The sequence below is a fragment of the Biomphalaria glabrata genome, chromosome 7 (genome assembly GCF_947242115.1).
Source record: "Biomphalaria glabrata chromosome 7, xgBioGlab47.1, whole genome shotgun sequence".
Taxonomy (NCBI): Eukaryota; Metazoa; Mollusca; class Gastropoda; family Planorbidae; genus Biomphalaria; species Biomphalaria glabrata.
This window is the reverse complement of record NC_074717.1, coordinates 40489499-40509989: the sequence shown is the minus strand read 5'-3', so window position 1 is coordinate 40509989 and position 20491 is coordinate 40489499. Positions and strand designations below refer to the sequence as shown.

The 20491-nt window shown below is 34.9% G+C and overlaps 2 protein-coding genes and 1 pseudogene across 12 annotated transcripts in view; 1 reads left to right on the top strand and 2 right to left on the bottom strand.

The window, feature by feature from the left end:
- Positions 1-157: 157 nt before the first annotated feature.
- Positions 158-11159, bottom strand: LOC106077919 (eukaryotic translation initiation factor 2-alpha kinase-like). 3 transcript variants are annotated; one of them, XR_008778778.1, is made up of 10 exons: positions 10932-11159; positions 5742-5818; positions 5048-5170; positions 4533-4809; positions 3446-3613; positions 2235-2393; positions 1448-1565; positions 1105-1233; positions 652-763; positions 393-533 (listed from the first exon to the last, which is right to left on the bottom strand). XR_008778778.1 is itself a non-coding variant. In XM_013238622.2 (9 exons), exons 1-9 carry the CDS (start codon positions 10998-11000, stop codon positions 262-264), a joined length of 1392 nt encoding a protein of 463 aa, XP_013094076.2. In that variant the 5' UTR covers positions 11001-11158; the 3' UTR covers positions 158-261. The 3 variants fall into 3 exon arrangements, 2 of the variants coding, with proteins under 2 accessions (XP_013094076.2, XP_055890484.1); XM_013238622.2 differs by lacking the exon at positions 652-763 and having other exon boundaries at positions 158-533; positions 10932-11158; XM_056034509.1 differs by lacking the exons at positions 652-763; positions 10932-11159 and adding an exon at positions 10145-10183 and having other exon boundaries at positions 158-533.
- A 981-nt stretch (positions 11160-12140) lies between these two features.
- Positions 12141-20491, bottom strand: part of LOC106077918 (nuclear pore complex protein Nup93-like) — a 29988-nt gene continuing 21637 nt past the window's right edge. For all 9 annotated transcript variants that reach the window (XM_056034507.1, XM_056034500.1, XM_056034502.1 and 6 more), the window contains exons 21-23: positions 19955-20025; positions 13087-13150; positions 12141-12391 (exon numbers count right to left, since the gene is read on the bottom strand). In XM_056034507.1, the coding sequence (XP_055890482.1) occupies positions 12272-12391; positions 13087-13150; positions 19955-20025 (255 nt within the window). In that variant the 3' untranslated portion in view covers positions 12141-12271. The remainder of the gene's footprint in view (positions 12392-13086; positions 13151-19954; positions 20026-20491) is intronic.
- On the top strand, positions 14407-18591 carry LOC129927179 (uncharacterized; annotated as a pseudogene).

Genomic DNA, 20491 nt, shown 5'->3' with positions numbered 1-20491 from the left:
GTCTGTTACTGTAATCAATTTTTAACAACTCTTAAAATAATTTTTGTTACATTATTCATGTTTATGTAGATGTAGATCTATCAGTAAAAGTTCAGATTTATTTGTTTCCAGGCATTTCATAAAACAAACCTTGACAATTATAGAAGTGCAATGCATGTTTTTTCTTGTTAGAATGAATATTTTATTTTAAAGATCAATTCATATCACACTTCAATTTATATAAATACAATAATTTTTGTACAGAACATTTTGCAAGGAAATCTAATTGTCTGCTAATATATCTGCCAAATCTCCACGGTTTAATTTAATGAAAATGTTGGCCAGTTTAGCTTTAGTGGCATTCTCTGCATCTCTTTGAATCCATCTTTTTAATATTTGATACACAAGTTCTCCAGTGTTATTAGGATAGTCCTCTTGCATTTGGTCTAAAACAGCATCTTTGAAGTCTAAACGGCGACCCAAATCTTTCCAGTCACGTCCAACCTCATCTTTTAAATCTAACAATTGATCTCTGGTTGGCTCTTGCTTTGAGACTGATAATATAGTAATAAAATAATTTTTAAATTCAAAGATATAATTGAAATTAATATAAGAAAAAGTAAATTAAATCTTACGCTAATTAGTTCAAAATCAAAGAAAACAAATTATCACTTGAAAAAGTTGAAAGTTATTCCTTGTTAGCTTTAGGAAAGTCTCAGCTCCTACTCTCATATAAAACTGGGATTTTGATTCTGAGTTGTAATATTGTCCTTGGGCCCAGTACCTGACATTATATTGTGGAAAGTTGAATCAGTTAAGGGCTTCAACAGCCTTGCTATACTTAAAGACCACTGAACCAGGTGATCTTTATATCATTAGGTTTATAAGAGAAGTTTGTGCACACTTTTAGTTGGACTAGTGTAAACTAATTTTTTCAATGGAAAGGTTATAAAGATTCATATTTGTTGGCAAAATAAAACTTTAAAAAATCTTAATGTATACTCTATTACAGATTTAGGTTATAATCATTTTTTTTGTCTGCTGATGTATATATATATAATAGAATAATTGAATAGCTAGTTAATGTTTAACAATCAATACCATTATAAATTTGAATTCATTTACCTGTAATTGGTTTAGTTGAAAGAATATTTGCTTTCTTATGCTGAATGTCACTTGTCTTACTTATATTCATAACATTGTTATTTCCAATCATCACATTACTGCCATTCACATTATTAATATTGATGTTCACTAGTAGAAATAAAAAGTTTATTTTTATCCTATGCATAATGCAAGATATGCATTAAAACATATGATTACAAATATTTGACTGAACATATTTTATATTTGTTAGCAAACAATTACGTTAGCAAAGAAATTATACCGGGTATTAATTAAAAATAAAATTGTTGCAATAAATTATTAATAAATACTTTTTTAGGAAATTATGATTCACAAAACTTACTATTCCGCTTTGCTATACTAGTTCTTGTTTTATTGAAAATCTCATGCTTTAATATCTCTGAAGCTGTGAAGCGTTGTTCAGGATCATGTGATATCATATGATTTAGAAGATCTTTAAACTAAATTGGTGTAGAAATATAAGATTTGAATAGAATCAAAACCGTAGTTTATCTTAGAGCCTTCTTACATTCAGAATTATTTTTTTAAATTTTAGCATTTTTTTTTTTCAAACATAAAATCACAATAAAATTTCTCCGTATGCATAAATGGAATGCTCTGTTTTGGGTTCCCTAACAAAGACACAAATTTAAAAAGACACGTTAGAAACAACTTAAGTCCATTCTTGTTATCAAACATTTCAGCATACAATGATAAGATCAGATTGTATTTAACTATGAAGATAGATGATGAACAAATGTCTTTATGGGAATGTATAGAATCAACATTTCTTATATTGGAAGATGTTATTTAACAAAGGACAAATCTATGTCAGCTTTTATCTGAATACCTGCAGTGATAGTGACTATTTGTGAGTCAAGACTAAGAGAACATGTTAAAGTATCATTTCCCTACACTTGATGTGAAGAAGGTTTTAACTATTGTGATGCTAGACAAGGAATTTCAATCAGCATTGACCACAGAAGTATTTTGTATAGTTTTAAAGCATTTAACTTTTGTAAGATTGAAACGAGAGCCTCTCTCATCATGCAAGGTATGTGAAATAGAATAGAATCTTTTATAAAATGCAATTAATTGAAAAATACACAAAGGAGGATGAAACATTTTACCACTTTTGTCTTGAATAAAGTTTGTTCTGGAAACTTCCCTTCCCTTGCCTCAGTGAATATTTGTTTCTTTTTTTCTGGACTGATTACAACGCACATTTCCAGAAAGATAAGTCCCAAAGAAAAAATGTCTGACTTTGTATCATAAGTTTGTCTGTTTATCTAAAGGTTAAAACAAAAATTAATTAAGCAAAAAAAAATAAAAACATTTATAATGAAAAAAAAATTTTTTTTGGATGACTTGATGTTAAAGGATGAATAAATGCTACAACCAGCTTGTCATAAAGATTATGGCAGTTAAGATGGAGTCAGATGGGATGGATTTATATAGAAACAGCACATTGATATTTCCAGTTTAATTACAGTTTGAGTTGCCAAAATCAGGTGGAAAATAAGTGGCTTAATACTATTTAAGTTTAATTGACATGAACCACTAGGTTAACATCAAGATATATGTTGGAAGTATTTTTTTTTCAAGGTAAGTCTGTAATTGATAAGATGTGTTGAAATTTGAACATTTCTTTTCCTATGATGACCAAAATTTCTAATTCTACGTAAGACTGAAAAGATTGCAAAATAATGTTTCATTGCTGGTATTTACTACTGGGTTGGTCTATCTTTCAAAGGTAATTTGGTCAGAACAACTGACAGGAAAGATTGTTTCAAATTTCAAAAGATCCTTCAGCTAGCTCTCTAAAAGTAAAGTTCCCCTTTCAGACCTTGCAATCTATGGGGCAGATTATGTTAATATCATCTGTATCTTTGGCCAACGGTTAACGAGCAAGATGTCATGTGGCCAGCATAATGACCAACCGACTTAAATTTCCCCAACTAAAGTCGGGTACCCATTAGAGTCGGGTGGACTCAGGGGCGCCCTAAAAATCCATAAATTTAAAATCACAGCCTTCACTGAAATTCATCCCCAAGACCCCTTATATATATGGGGGCCTATACAGGACTAGGAACTAAAATTTTAATTAGAGGAAATGGTGAATTATGTATACAAAAAATAAGGGACAGCACTGACCAGTCCATCAGGTCCTTAGTGCTGTCTTTATATATGTAATATGAATGTATTATGCATTGTTTAAAATTCATTTCAACCAGAGCTATGAAACTAAATCCTCCATCAAAATGTTGGTGATTTACTGGGTTTATAAGTAAGAATATTGAGAGAAAAAAATAAAAATATATATGTATTTATTTATACCAACCTGTTCAGGGCTCATATAATCAGGTGTTCCTTTCATTTGTGAGTGTTCTACATGACTAGAGGCACCAACTGTATTTTCAAAGTTGTATTCTTGTTCACTAAGAATTTTCGCTAGACCAAAGTCACCGATTTTGACATTACCTTCGACACCAATAAATATGTTTGATGGCTTTTTTTATTTAAAAAGAAACAAAAAAAACTATTTAGTTCATTGCCTTTTTAATAACATTTGCAACATTCTGTAAAATAGAATAAAGAGCAGTTTTCATTTAAAGTATTTAAAAAAATAATGAATCAATGAAGGTGTATTTCTTCATACAAGATTCTCTGAAAAACTCTTCAATGTATCCAGATTGAGAGCAAAAATCAAAGAAATGTATAATCAGGGAGCTCCACTATGTTTATAATACAACTATTATTATTGATTCTGCAACAAGATGTTCTGTTAGGTGGTCTAATAAAAGGTTTGAGAGCTGCAGGTCACCTACTTTTAAGGAAAACATATGCATGAAAGAGGCACTGGATAGATCTACATGGAAAGAAAGCATAAAGAAAGGGTCCTGGATTGCAGGTGACACACACAATAAGCAGAAAGAAGGATGAAAATGCTGCTAGTTTGGTGATCACAGATGCTCAATCTGTGCAGTTATGTATCATTTGAGGATTGACCTTTTTAGCCACATGAGAAGGGAAAATATCCTTTCTTGAGCGATAAAATGCCACAGAACTAGGTTGAATAATTCTATTTCAATTAGTAACTATTGAAAGCATCATCAATTTAAAAAAAGAACTGTATTATTTCAAAGAGAAAAAAAATTTAAAAAGAAAACCACAATAAAGACACATTTCAAGCACCACATCAAATGCTTTTACTTCTACTGTGATTTTAAAAAATCTATTCTAATCTAAGCTGATTAAGTTTGTAAACCTAATGACAAATTAAATTATTAGTCTAGAGCTGATGGGCATGCAAGGCTATATAAAATCAACGATAAATTCATATTGAAATTTCTGATTAGCCAAACACAACTTATGTATCATTGTTAAAGTCATCTCCCTTAATAATGTAATAAAAACTATAAACTTACTTTCAAATCTCTATGAAGAATGTTTTTAGTGTGAATATAGTGAAGGGCCTCAACAATTTGTTTAAAATAATCTTCCACAGTTTCTTTTGTCCTGTTACTGTTTGTTAAAAGCCAATCTCCAAGTGTGAAGCTGCATAATTCTAGTTGAATATAAAGGCACTGTTTCTGCCCATTTAATTCTGGTTCTATCCAGGCATTGAAGTATCTGACAATTCCAGCATGATCTAGTGTAGCCAAACTCAGCACCTCTCGCTTATGTTCATCCTTAATAGAATTTCTAAAATTTGTTTTGAAAGATAAAATACATTAATGGGAATAGCAAAATGAAAATTGTTAATGTATTAAATACCTTTTCAATAAAGGTAATGGGGGAGGGGCAGTGATTAAAAAGTTTAATGCTGGGTAAATTGAAATGTTTAACTGCTGGACTATGATGCAGTAAATTTTTGTTATTATTGAAATGAAATAAATTTTATAATTGATAGTTATGATAAAATACTAAGACAACACATTACTTTAGTATTCTTTTAATAGCAAATTTTTTATTTTCCATTTTCTTTGTTGCCTCAAACACTATTGTTTGGAAACCTTTTCCTAAAATTGTATATAGGTCTTGCACAACAAACTCCTCTTGAAACCTGAGGTCAGATACAAAAGTAAAAAGAAATAAGCATTAAATATTGGCATTTAAGTCACTTTGCCAGGATCAAACAGATAAAATCATTAGAATGAAATCTTGTAGAAAATTAGGTGTGAGAATTATTTTGAAATGAAAGTTACCAGTATCTTAAAATAAAATGTAAATTATATGATTAACATTAGCTCTCTCTCTCTCTCTCTCTCTCTCTCTCAAAGTAAATATTAAGTTTTGTCATCCAAATTCCAAGGTTGACAGGTCTGCTATTGCTACTTAAAATTTGGAGCACATATAGGCTTAGATCGATCTAGTCAAGGCTCAAGGTACGTAAACTTCGAGCTGTCTACGTTATTGCTTTTCAGCCTAGAATAAGTGACCTGTGAGTAATATGTTACATTTACATATATGCCTATTTTATGGATGATTCTCTATATGTTTATTAGAATCCCTCTGTGCAATCAGGCTAATTAAATAGAGTGAAATATGTCAGCACTATGCCTAATAGATTAGATGGCCTAGAAATTACTTTAAAATTTTAACAATTTGTTAAAATGACAAAATATTATACAAACCTCTCGCCAGTATCAATAGCCATTGTTCCGTCATCAACACTAATTCTAGACATGTTCTGATTTATTGAGCCACTTCCCTACAGAAGCGAACATAATTAATGCACTATACAAAATAATATACATAGAGAGTCTACATAAAAGTTAAATTGTTAATAATTGCCTAAATTGAATAAGAGTTTTATTAGAATCCCTCTGTGCAATCAGGCTAATTAAATAGAGTGAAATATGTGATTTCCTTAATTGCGTACAAGGTAAATTTAAGGGGCTCCACTGCTGAGGTTGTCACATGAAGCCTTAATATCTCAATGCAGTGGCCCAGTTTGAAGTCATGTTATAATATATAGTCATAATAAGAAATGTGAACAACTGCTTGATTAATAAACATAAATAATTCTATTTAAAAAAACTTTATTTTGTGTCTACTCTCAAATTAGTCTCGTCATCAGTTTCTGTCTTAAGCATATTATAGCATTAATTGGTTCTACTTCTAGTTAAATACCCAAAGTAGATCTATATAGATCCTCTTCATATTATTTGGCAAAGCAGGTTACGTATGAAACTTCGCATGCATGCATTTTCTTCCGACTGTTCGAATGCCTCGCTCCCTGATTCATTGAAGACTTATTTTTATATATTTATTTATTTATATTTCGACTTTCCTTTACCACTAGGCCTTTATATATATATATATATATATATATATATATATATATATATATATATATATATATATATATATATATATATATATATATATATATATATATATATATATATATATATATATATATGCTATGCTATGCTAAAACTATGCATTGATCAGCAAAACTTGCATTTCCATAAGAAAAATTCAAGATCTCGAGGAGTTTTGTTACTGTAACAGGTTTCACATGAGCAACCTTGAAAAATTGAGTACGTAGGCCTATATGATAATACTATATATATTGGCTATGGCTGCCTCTTTATTATTAGATTTAATATGGCCCTCGACTTTTTTTTATTAGGATGAGTTGTGCGTTCTGAAATAAAACACTTCAATATTAGCCTTTTTAAAAAATTCTCTCTTCTAAGAGAAAAAGGTTAAAATACGCTTAGCTCCGAGTCCCTCCCGGAATTAAACCCCTTGGCGACTTAAGCGAAAACCTGCCGCATCTTCAATTCTATCTCCATTAAAAATGAGTAAATGTAAATTGGATAAGAAATGGACCAAAAAGGATTTGGAGAAATTGATAAAAGACAGAGCATCTCGGTTAGTACCTGTCTCATGGACAAAGAGTGAATGCTGGACATGCTTCTGTTGTGTTGAAGTTGGGAATGAGGTAGGCCTATGTTGATTGCTCACAATTTTTTTTATAAATAATTAATTAATCATTAATCAAAGACATCTCACCAGCAATATAAATTGCAAACAATGTCATAAATATGCTAAATAGAGTCAATAGACAGTAATAACATTTTAATCGACAAATAAATATATTCTATTTAACTTATATAACTGTACATGATCATGTTGTGTAATGTCTTTCAAAAGATTATCACAGAGTTTCCTGAGTGTAAGCAATGTGGAATATGGTTGTCAGAATGTCAGTACCTATTGGCCATACTACAACTCTGCAAAGACATAATGCACCACACACCAAAGCGATCAATGTAGACCCTGGACAATTTAAAATGACAAGCTTTTTACCTAAAAGTCAGAGGTTAGTAAATAATTCTAGTTACTTTATAACTTACTAATTGCTTCCTTTGATATCAAAAGACGACTTGTTTTTAATAACGGTACACATTTTTTTGTAGTATAAGCCGAAAAAAATAAAACATGATGTATTCTGTAGCCTACATACCATTTAATATTTATAATTGACAGGTTCCAAAACATGGTCGTGAAAAAGCACATTGTGCAGGTATGTACATAATTGCTAAGGACATCCAACCCTTCTCATGGCTGCATGATGATGGCTTTCGTCCCTTTGCTCAAGCAATCATTGACATTTGGTCAAAGTATGGATCGGTGTCATTTGACGATATCATATATGATCGAACAACGCTGTCCAAGTCACTCTTGCCAAGATTTTATAACGAATATGTCCAAAAGCAAAAAAAAAACGAACTTGCTTTGGTTGCACATGTCGCAATCACAACTGATCACTGGACCGATGACATTTAAAAACATTCTTTTCAGGCTTTTACAGTCCATTACATTGACAATAATTATTGCATTACAAACAAATGTATTGGACTATTTGAGTTTACTGAGTCCAAGACTGGTGTAGCAGTAAAAGCAAAGACAATTGAAATTCTTAAAAACCATTTTCCTGAGTCTTTAAAAAGGAAGTCAATTTTGTATTTGTTATTGATAATGGAAGCTATATGAAGTCCGCTTATCGTAACGATGTTAGAACTAGTTGTGCAGGTCATAATCTGAACTTAGTTGTTGAAAAGGTTCTGAAATCACCTGGTGCTGATGTAGTTCACGATATGATTAAAACATCAAAAGTAGTGGTGGGCTACTTTAAGCACAGTGGGAAAAAACAGGAACTAGAACAAACTCTTAAACAGGATTTTCCTACTCGTTGGAATGGTCAGTTTTTTCTTCTGCAATCGTTGTCATGTCAATTAAATCATGTCAAGTCCATTCTTGCTGATGCAAGGCAGTTTGACAAACTTGAGCAAATAAACAATGTAAATGAAAAATTGTTAAGTGATGTCGTTGAATTTGTGCATCCATTTCACAAGGCTACAGTGCAACTATCTCATGACAATGTGCCGACATCCCCTGATGTATGGCCAATGCTATTTCACTATCGGTCAGTCTGTAAGATCATGGTTCAACTTCAGACAGTGACAGTGTGCGTGATTTGAAGGCAGCTTTTCTGTCCAGCTTAGATGAAAAATATATTATTCACCCACTGCACCAACTTTCAACTATTATTGTGCCATCTTATAAATACTTGACTTTTGTGAATGCAGAAGATCGTGAAATTGTTTATTCGGACATGCGTAAAATGGTCGCCAAGTTTAAGTCTTCTTCAACACACCAGGTGGAATCAAAGCACCCAGACGGTGCATATATAGACACTTTTGACGAATGCAGCCATTCGGATCAACGGCCTCTTAGCAAAAAGAGTAAAGTTGACCCTGAATCGTTTGATTTAGTGGCAGAATTTAAGACAGCAGTGACTCCATTAGCTAATGCTGATAGTAATGACACAAGACATGAACTTGAAAAATACTTGGCACTGCCCGTGACTGACTGCAACACATTGGAATTTTGGAAAGAGAATGATTATGAACATAAGCTTCCAACGATGGTATCGATCGCTAAAAAGTTGTTGGCTATTCCTGCTACAAGTACTGCCAGTGAAAGAGTATTTTCAGTGTGTGGAGTGACAATGAGTGATCGCAGGGCTAGGCTTAACCCAGAAACATTACAAATGCTGACATTTCTCAACTTCAACATGCAACCCTGATTGTTTAACTGACATTAGGCTATTTTAGGTACCATTATATGTCTATAATGTCTTATCATTATTCATCACATTTACTGTTGCAATAGCTAATATGTTGCTAAGTATTTGTTTTATGCATACATTCAGATGTGTTTTAGCTAACAAATTGCATTAAACCTTATAACTTAATTTTGCTATTAGCTTACATAATTTCACAACTTCGAAACGAGCCGAATCCGAACTTTAGACCTGACTGAACCGAACCCGAACTATACTTGTCATCGAACTTAAATCTGACCGAACCAAACCCGAACTTTAAAAGTTGGGTTCGATTCCCATCTCTAATTTAAGTAATAAAGGAGGCCCTGGTCGGCAGCCCAGTCTGCCCTGTCGTTAATCATGTCATGCTATCTACTTTATCTACTGGGTGATAATCTTTCTTAATTTCTACATAATTACAAACCTGCTTCTTTACAAACAACAAAAGAGAGTAATAAAAACGGTCAAGATGTGATCCGAAGAGACTGGGGAAAAACTATGAGGATGCATTGAGAAAACTAACTGGGAAAACTTTTATTGAGAACTGCCCAGACATAAACGAACTAACAGAAACTCGTAGGCGTATCTATTATTCTGCTAGGAGTTTACAATTCCAACAAAAACAATACAAGTCTATGGAAACAATAAGCCCTGGATGACCAAAAAAATCCAACACTTTATTATTGAAAAGAAAACAAAGTATAAGGCTAGCAACGAAATGCTAAAAATGCATTGAAAAAAAGCATTAGGCCTAATTGAAGGGGAAAAAACAGAAACAAGGTTACAAAGTCACCCCCCCCCCCCCCCCGAAGTGGTCCACCCAGGCAGTAAAAAGGCAGGTTTCAATATTTTCAGAAAGAATATCAGAATGAAATTCAATCAAAAGACAGAAGCATCTATAAAATATAAACTCACTAAGTTCGCTGATGATACTGCCATAGTTGGTCTTATTTCAGGAGATAGAAGAGTTTACAAACTGGCGCACTGACAACTTTCTAGAACTGAATATCACAAAAACTAAAGAACTTATTATTGATTTCAGAAAGAACCAAAAAAAAAAAAAAAAAAAAAAAAAAAAAAAAGCCCAGAGGCTATTATTCCTATACAAACTTAATAGCTTTAAACTAAATAAGAAGATCCTAGAAGATACTGTTTACTGCGCGACTATGCAAAATCTGTTAACTTATGGAATAATTTGTGGGCAAGTCAACTCTGCATCTAAACTGTTGCGCCACTTAGATGACTTTATCAAAACAAAGAGCATCAAAAAATCGCACGTACAACACTATCATATTTAAATGAACTTTTTGAACAAAAATGTCTCATAAAAATCGGATTATTAAATCTTGGAAGACAACAGCCACCCACTCCATCACAAACTACGTCAAGTCGTCGCGAAGAGGGTGACTTCTTTCAATCAAGACTAGAACCGAGCATTACCACAAAATCGTTCGTTCCTTACTCGGTCAGATTATATCGACTCCACTCGTTGATCAGGAAACATGAAAAGGATCAAGATGTCTGTGTGTAGTCGCTCAATAAACTCGTCATATGTTGTGTCTGTTCTATTTATATAAATGTTTCTGTTGTGTTGTTTTTATATGAGAAAAGAGTCCTAGTAATCAAAACAAAATTCAATAATGATCAATAAAGCAGTCTTAGTCTTAATCAGAATATAATTTAGGAAATTTAAAAAAATTACCAAATCACTAAGAGTGAACTCCAACTGAGCGTCAATCTCGGTGTCATCAGGTATACCACCAGAGGCCATAACAACACTAGGATAGTTTTTGCCTATATGAGAATAAAGAATAGTGCCAAATCAGAACTCATTAAGTCTGTATCTTGTAGTCATCGTGCAGAGCTCAGTTCTTAAAGGAGGGAAAAGATAACGTTTGTGAAATGGTTCAGGGACTTCCCGTAATTACGATGCATTATCGTAACCATTTGAGTTTTACTTTTTGCAAGTTATGCATATCTATCTGATCTATATAAAATGATTTAGGGATTTCCCGTAATTACGGTACATTATCATAACCATTTTGAGTTTTTCTTTTTTTACTTTTTGCAAGTTATACCATGGAACTATACCTATCTGTCTTAACTATATATTGATATTCAGAGACTTCCTGTAATAATATAAACAGACCTATTTTAGTTTTTTCCCCTTACTTTTAAGGATCTGTGATTTATCTATATAATTATAATTCTTATTCTAAGCTGAGGTTGAAAACCGTCGGTGTGCCATGTGAAGTTCCATTTTCTGGTATTGATTAGCTCTTTAATATTCAGTGAATTGTACAATACATTATTTTTGTCTGACTTTCTTTTGTACACTGCATAAATGTACAAATATACATTTATTTTTCTCGACATGGCCGGTTGTGACTGCCTTAAAATTTGTTATTTTACAAACTAAACCACAGAACAAATATATTTGTTTAGATCACAAATTAGCATTATTCTAGTCTTCAACATCATGAGTCTATTAATATAACTTTCTTTAAATTATCAAAGCTAAGTGTGTCATTTCAATTCAGTAAAATGTGTGCCCTATACTTTTCTCTGCAAAGTCTCAAGGACTCCTATAGGAATCAGATGAATGTATCACCTGTACTACACATAGATGCATGCATTTGATGTACTTCTAAACAGCAGTTTTCAAATGAGTAAATGTTAAAATTTTATTAGTCATGAATATATTGCGATAATGTTTGTGTTAACTAGTTAGGTGTCTAAAAAAAATCATCATTTTTTATGAATTTGCTTCAAGGAGAGTAAATATTTATCATGACACAAAAGGATTATGTTGACCATGTTATGACATAACTTTGTGTTAAATTGAGAGACTCAGAAGAAACTACACACTATGGCATCGAAAACTATATAAATATGTGAACAAAATACAAACATTGCATTAATATTTTTTTTAATGGAACTTTTATTTCTTTGATTCGAAAATACAAAACAATGAAGGAAATCACACACACATTCACACACACACACACACACACTGAGTTTGAAACAACAAGTGATAGCTCACTAGCTCATTAAAACATCAATCTGTACCAGTCTGGCGTTAGTGTCACCTGGCAAACGATAGGGCAACATTCCAGCAAACATGATAATGGCCCTGGCCTGGTTCCTCAGGTAATTTAAATACTGGACAGAAGAAAGCAATTAAAAAAAAATCAGTATATGAAAGGTGCATTTTCTCAAGTCAGTAGTATTAATGTACATATTTTACATTTAAATTGTCAATTATTCTCCTGGCAATCAAATTACTGTATAGAATAGATCTATCTGATGTAAAAATTTCACATGTGAAAGGATATTTTGTTTATATAGTTATAATGTATTTTTTAATGAACTAATTGTAAGGCAAAGTTCCTCATGGATAATAAACATTATTATTAAAAAGATTACCATCATATTAACTCTTTCTCTCCTAACTGACGATACCAGCGTTGATTCCATCAGAATGTGGTAAATAATTACGGTGAGAAAGAGTTAAAAACATTTATACATTATACTATTTGCTTTTCAAGGTTATGTCATAGTGGTAGATGATATAAAGTTAATAGGTTGTCATAGTGGTAGATGATATAAAGTTAATAACGGCGTCATGTGGCCAGCACAGCAACTAATAATAATTAAAATCCCCCCAAAATTTGTCAGAAATCCACTATGCAAGGTATAAATCCTAAGCCTCTAATAAGTTTAAGATAAAAACCCTCCTATTGTGGCTAGCACACACACAAGCACTTGGCCATCACAAATTACATTGTAACACCAAATGCAGAATGATTTAAAGAAAAATTTCCTCCCTTTCTTTCAATAAAAAAACTAAAACCTACTGAATCTTTCCCTCCATCTTCAATCCCTCTCCTTAGAGACATGGGACTCTGGATAGTTGATGCCCTGAAATAGACAATGAAAATAACTTACACAAAACCTTTTTTTTTTTAAAGGACAGAGAGCAAACAACTTTGAAGCAAAGATAACATCCTGAACCAATTGAGCTGATTTTAGTTAACATTCGAAGTTATAAATCATTAGGGTTGTCATAAGCGTTTATTTACTTACTGGACATATAATCAATAAAAAGTTGTCTCTTCCTTTTTGCTATGACATTTAACGAGAAATTATTTAATAAACCTTTGAAAACAAAAGGGACTCAATCTCATCCATATTTACATTTCACTACTCTGAAACCCAAATATACGGACAACTCATTTAGTCAGAACTTGAATGTCTTCTTAAAAAAGAGCGCAGTTGTTGTTTTTTTGTATTAGTCCGCACTTAAACTCTTTCTTTAAAAAGTAGTGCTGGCATTAATGCATTGAACTTTGAACCACGTTTTCTATTACCTGTTTCTTCTTTCAACTTAGCAAATAACTGATTAATGATGTTCTGATCAAAGTAGTTATTTTTTTTTTTTTTTTTTTTTTTTCTGCCATTTTGCCAATGTTGGATGTTAGAGATATTGGTCTATAACTTTTTGGGTCTCCAGGTGGTTTATTTTTCTTTAAAATGGGTATTATGTTTGCGGTTCTCCATTCCTGTGGTATGTCTCCAGTTTTCCATGTATGGTTGATAAAGTTAAGTATACAGTTTTGGGCCTGTGGTCCTAGTCCCCGAATCATTTCATTTGTTATTTTATCGGGTCCAGGGGATTTTCTTGACTTGAGGCTTTTTAGGGCAGTATTGAGCTCATGTAGAGTGAAGGGAGTGTCAAAGATCTGACAGTTGACTGTTGGAGCTTTTTCTTCTTTCTTTAAGATATTACTGAAGGCCTGGTCCAGTTGTTTTCTTGGCTTTGACTTGTTAATGTGGCAAAATATTTATTGAAGGTTTCAGCCTTTTTAAGGTTTTCTGTTATTATGTCGTCAGTGCCTTTTATAGGTTGGGGGTTTGTTATTTGTTTCTTTCCTGCTAGCCGGTGCAGAAGGGTCCAGGCCTTTCGACCATCCTTGTTTAGATCTAGTTGTTCGCATGTTGTGGTCCACTTTTTCTTTTTTTCTGTTTTAATTTTGTATCTTATAAGCCCTGTCAATTTGTTGTACGTTGTCTTGTTCTCTCTAGTAAGATTTTTTTCTATAGTCTTCCTGGCCATGTTTCTTTCTTTTACTAATTTATCTAATTCAGGGGTCCAAAAAGGTTTGTATTTCTTAACTTGGTGTCGTGAATTTGCTTATTTGGATTGTCACCCCTTAGTGTTTGTTACACTTGTTAACCTGTGTACTGACCGTATTTCGTAGTCCGTGTTGTGAACTCTACTATGTGTGTAGTTGTTTGTCATTCAGTGAAATAAAGCTTTGAATGTAACATGGTATTGTTATTATTAAGTACAACAATTTATTTCACTGAATCTGTCTAAACATGGATAGACTACTTCGGCCTGAAAGGTTCGATGTGGAACCTACCGCACCTCAAGCACAAGAAAAGTGGCTGCACTGGTACGAAACATTTAAAAACTTTCTGTCTGTAGTTACTATAGAAAATGTAGATAACAAGAAACTACTAATTAACTACATTTCGCCATCGGTGTACCAGATGATTAGTGACAAGGAAACATATGAGGAAGCGATCCAGTCACTAAACAACATCTATGTGCAACCCAATAACGAGGTCTTCGCAAGGCACAAGTTAGCCACGTGCAGACAAGAACAGGGTCAAAGCGTTGACGCCTTTCTTCAAAAACTCCGCAGTCTATCCAAGGATTGCAATTTCAAAGCCGTGACAGCTGAGCAACATCGTGACGAGTCCATACGCGATGCATTCATCACAGGTATTGCCTCCAACAGCATTAGAAAACGTCTCCTTGAGAAAACAGATTTAAAGTTAAAGGATGCATTTGAGGAAGCCAGAGTACTTGAACACGCCTATCAACATTCGTTATTGTACGAGTCACAGTCAGAAACCACTAGTGGGGCTACTACAAATGCTGTAAGAGAACACCCTGCTGATCCTGTCGCTCCCCAGTTGCCTGATCTACGAGCCTCGATTAATTCGACTCAAACAAAACAAGAGGTAAGCGCTATATCTATCAAGTGTTACTTCTGTGGCAGAGGAAGACATCCTCGTAATGAGTGCCCCGCACGTGAAGCCACATGTAATCAGTGTGGCAAGAAGGGACATTTTCAGAGATCTTGCAAATCAAGAAAATCTACAGCATTTGCCCTCGCTACATTGCACTCTTTAGGACTAGGCAAATCAACCTCCTTGATTCTTCTCAATGGGGTGCCACTTAAAGCCTTGATAGACACTGGAAGCTGTGAGAGTTACGTGTCAGCTCGAGTTGCCAGGAATCACAAATGGCCGATAAAAACCTCCGTGGACAGAATATTTATGGCTTCTACTCACCTGTCTCGAGTTACTGAAGGCCATATCTTTGCTACCATTCAACCCAAAGATGAAAAATATGAAAATATTAAACTGTCACTCTTAGATGGATTGTGTTCAGATGTTATTCTAGGTTTGGATTTCATAAGCCTACACGAGAATCTACAGATTCCCTTTAGTGGGAAGAGACCACCTCTGTGCGTAAGTACCCTTAGACCAGCCAAAGTAGAGGCGCCTAGTCTTTTTGGTAACTTATCTCCAAACTGCACCCCAGTGGCAACTAAGTCACGCAGACACTCACTACTGGACTCTAAGTTTATTAATGCTGAGATTCAGAGACTACTCAAAGAAGAAGTAATAGAACCCTCAAAGTCCCCCTGGCGGGCACAGGTTCTAATAACATCCAATGAGAGGCACAAAAGACGTATGGTTATTGACTATAGCCAGACGATCAACAGATATACGCTGCTAGACGCCTATCCCATGCCAAGAATGGATGAATTAGCGGAGAAGATATCACAGTTTTCTGTCTTCAGCACTCTGGACCTCAAAAATGCTTATCATCAGATCCCGATTAAAGAAGAAGAAAGGCCATATACAGCTTTCGAGGCTGGGGGTAGACTTTACCAGTTTCGAAGAATTCCATTTGGAGTTACAAATGGAGTGGCTTGTTTCCAGCGAACCATAGATAAAATAATCGAAGATGAGCAACTAGAAAATACATTCGCTTATGTGGACAATGTGACCATCTGTGGACATGATACTGAATCTCATGATAGAAACCTGCAGAGATTCTTCAAAGTAGCTCAGAAGTATGGCATTACCTTCAACGAAGCTAAAAGTGAGATAGGAACACATAGCGTCAGACTGCTGGGATACGAAATATCTAAAGGTCAGCTCAAGCCTGACCCTGAAAGATTCACAGCCTTGCGGGAATTAAATGCTCCGTCGAACCTGCGAGAACAGAAACGAATAGTGGGCCTGCTGGCTTATTATTCTCTATGGATTCCTAACTTCTCAGACAAAATCAGCCTCTTAGCTAGAAATAAACGATTTCCTGTCCCTGAGGAAGTCAAACAAGCATTCCAGAACCTAAAGGACGAGCTCGAGGAATCCGCCGTGTACACCATTGATTACACTCGCCCGCTAACAGTGGAGACAGATGCGTCTGACATAGCTATAGCAGCTACACTTAATCAAGATGGCCGGCCTGTGGCTTTCTTTTCCCGGACACTATCGCAAAGCGAAAGAAGGCACTCATCAGTGGAAAAAGAAGCGTATGCAATAGTAGAATCTTTGAGAAAGTGGAAACACTTTCTTATTGGAAGACCCTTTACCCTTGTCACAGACCAGCGATCCGTGTCCTTTATGTATTGTAGACAAAATAAAGGCAAGATCAAGAATGAGAAGATCCAAAGGTGGAGGTTAGAGCTATCCTGCTTTCACTATGACGTCGTTTACAGACCAGGTACACAGAACACTGCTGCTGACACTTTCAGCAGAAATCTGCTACTTATCCGCAATGTCACGTAACGACCTAAAATTACTCCACAATAGTTTGTGTCACCCTGGTGTAACAAGAATGCTACATTTTGTGAGATCAAAAAATCTACCTTTTTCCACCGATGACGTCAGAACAGTGATCGACCAGTGCCAGTCATGTGCTGAACTTAAACCTCGATTCTTCAGGCCGCCAATAGGACAATTAATCAAAGCCACTCAGCCATTCGAAAGAATAAGCATGGACTTTAAGGGACCTCTCCCTTCCAACTCACGCAATAAATATCTGCTTACCATGATCGACGAATTCTCTAGGTTTCCTTTTGCCTTTGCATGCCCAGATATGTCATCTGCTACTGTTATTAAATGCCTAAATGAGTTGTTCGCCTTATTCGGGCTACCTTCCTATGTCCATACCGACAGAGGTACTTCCTTTATGTCTGCTGAAGTACAGAAGTACCTTAACGAAAGAGGAGTTGCTACGAGCAGGACCACGGCTTACAACCCTAGAGGAAATGGTCAAATAGAGAAACTGAACAGTACCCTTTGGAAAGCTATAACCTTAGCTTTACACTCCCAGGACTTGAGTACGTCTCAGTGGGAACTAGTATTGCAAGACGCGTTGCACTCAATTCGGTCACTTCTGTGTACGGCGACGAATAAAACACCACATGAGAGACTCTTTGGATACTATCGCAGAAGTACTTCTGGAACCTCCCTACCAACGTGGTTAACATCTCCTGGCCCCGTGTTGTTAAAAAGAAATAATAGATCCTCTAAGTATGACCCTTTAACAGAGGAGGTAGAGCTGGTGAACAGCAACCCTCAATACGCTCTTATCAAAACATCTACGGGCCGAGAAGAAACAGTTTCTTTAAGATTGTTGGCGCCCAAAGAAAAAGACTGTTTCACAGAGAATGTGAGACCCCCTGTGCGGAGAGACGGTTCCCCCAGGAATGCGACACCCTCACTTCAAAGCGAAACAGAAAGCAACACAGAGAACTCTTCTCTGAACCCCCCTGTTAACCGAACAACCAAACCACCCCTTTCGGGGGAAGTGGACCCGGTTGAAGCCCCTACCATCGAGTCACCAAGTAATGTTGTTAGTACTGATACTGATTGTACTGATATTGCCGATCCAAACTGCCGATACAACCTAAGAGAACGAAAATCAAGACCCAACTACAGGGTTTAACAGACTGATGTGTTCGATAAACAGTTGCTGTATAATAGACTAATGTGTTTGATAAACAGTTTGCTATTAACCAGTATTGCAGATGTGTTTAGATGCTTATGTTTTATTAATCATTGTATTTGCTTTGACTACTTAATGTTGTGTTATATGTATAAAATTTAAACGTGGGGTGAATGTCGTGAATTTGCTTATTTGGATTGTCACCCCTTAGTGTTTGTTACACTTGTTAACCTGTGTACTGACCGTATTTCGTAGTCCGTGTTGTGAACTCTACTATGTGTGTAGTTGTTTGTCATTCAGTGAAATAAAGCTTTGAATGTAACATGGTATTGTTATTATTAAGTACAACACTTGGCCTCGAGGGATGTATTTTTTTTTTGCTGCTTGTAAGATGTTGGAGACTATAGTTGTGTAGGTTGAATTGACGTCTGTCTCAATTATACTTGATAGTCTTGTGTCTGTTTCTTGTGAAAAAGCTGTCCAGTTAGCTTTTTTATAGTTCCATCTAGTTGTTTTGTTGGATTGGTATCTACCTGGCGTTCCCGGACTAAACTACAAACAACCAACCATCAAAACACATTTACTAAATAACACCTTAACAAAAGAATCAAATCCACTGGAGCTCAAAGTAGGCACGCTTGAAACAATCGAAAGCTATAAAAAAACAGCTATCCATATTTATACAGACGGATCGGCTTTCAAAGCTACCATCAATGCTGGTCTTGGTGCCTTCCTGGTCTTCCCTAAAAATAAACACTTTGAGATAAGCGCACCCTGTGGTGATTACTGCTCAAACTTCCAAGCCGAAATTGAGGCAATCACCATAGCACTCCAGACAGTGGAAAACAAATTATATGAAGGAGTGCAACCACCATCAGATATTGTTGTCTTTACAGACTCCCAATCTACTCTGCAAGCACTTAACAGCAGCACCTCAAACAGCCCAAGAGAGTTGACAACACTAATTGTGATAATCCACCAGATGATATCAAAATTAAATATCAATATTACATTACAGTGGATCCCTGGACACATTGGCATCATGGGAAATGAAAAGGCAGATAAGCTATCAAAGGCAGGTTCATCTATGGAACAACCAGATAGACCTGTTAACTATCTCACCCTAAGGTCAATGTTAGTCAACAATCACAAAGAGGAGTGGCTCAACAAATGGGCATCAGGAAACACAGGCAGAGCCATGTACAGAGAAATGACTACGCCTAACAAACTGGACAGTATTAACTTCCTCCCCCGCAAAGAACAATCTACAATCTTCCAACTAAGAACAGGACACACACCACTATTAAATTACCACCTGAACAAAATAAACTCCACACAACTACCCCTTTGCAGACATTGCGCCCACCCCTTTGAAACCGTAAACCATATCCTCTATGAATGCCCCTCCCTAATCCACCTTAGGCAGACCCTAATTCCACTACAGCCCAACATAACCAACACCCTGTACGGCAGTGCTGAACAGCTGAAGAAAACAGCACACTTTTTTTCCTTGGCACAGTCTGCAAAAGAGCTCACAGCTCAGCAGCAATAAAGCTGGCTAGAAGAAGAAGAAGAATCAAAGTAGTTCAAGATTCTGATGTGCAAGTAATCAAGAAAAAAAAAAGGACACGATAAACAGGCCAAATACTGTATTATATATTATATGTATAACACTGTTGACTGACCTGGCATTGTTATACTGAGTAAGTAATATGTTCATTGTAGCTAACAATATGTCAGGAAGACAGCGTCTGATCTGTAGATGAAACATTATAGAATGAAGTTAAAAACTTTGACACTAAAGTATAGCATGTTTTATGTTGTTTGCCTAAATGAAGATGTTTTGGACAAGGCAAAGAACCCAAAGCAAAATGTTGGATTTAAACTTACATGTGACATAAAGAAAGAAATATTAATATTTGTGGGAATGCCTAAGAAAAACGTTCATTCATTGCAGAAAGTAAAAATGAGACTTTTGTATTTTTCAGCAATCCACTAAATTTGGAATAATAGTGGTCTTTCTTAAATTGTGTCATAATTATAATCAACATCAACTAATTTCCATTGTTATCTCATAAGTGAATGTTCTGTGTTATCAAACAGCTAAAAGTAAATTAACTATACATTCTCAGACTAAGTATACAGATGTATCTAGCAGTAAAAAACAATGCCGTTATTTGTGCTTGATAGCTCTGTTTGGATGGAAAGTTGAAAGGGCACAC

What these genes read in the sequence shown, in the direction of transcription:
- LOC106077919 (XM_013238622.2), bottom strand. Translation starts at nt 11,000, where the DNA reads ATGGCCTCTGGTGGTATACCTGATGACACCGAGATTGACGCTCAGTTG. An exon ending in AGTTCACTCTTAGTGATTTG is followed by an intron (nt 5,819 to 10,931) that starts GTAATTTTTTTA and finishes TCGCTTCTGTAG; the next exon opens with GGAAGTGGCTCAATAAATCA. An exon ending in GCTATTAAAAGAATACTAAA is followed by an intron (nt 4,810 to 5,047) that starts GTAATGTGTTGT and finishes AACAAATTTTAG; the next exon opens with AAATTCTATTAAGGATGAAC.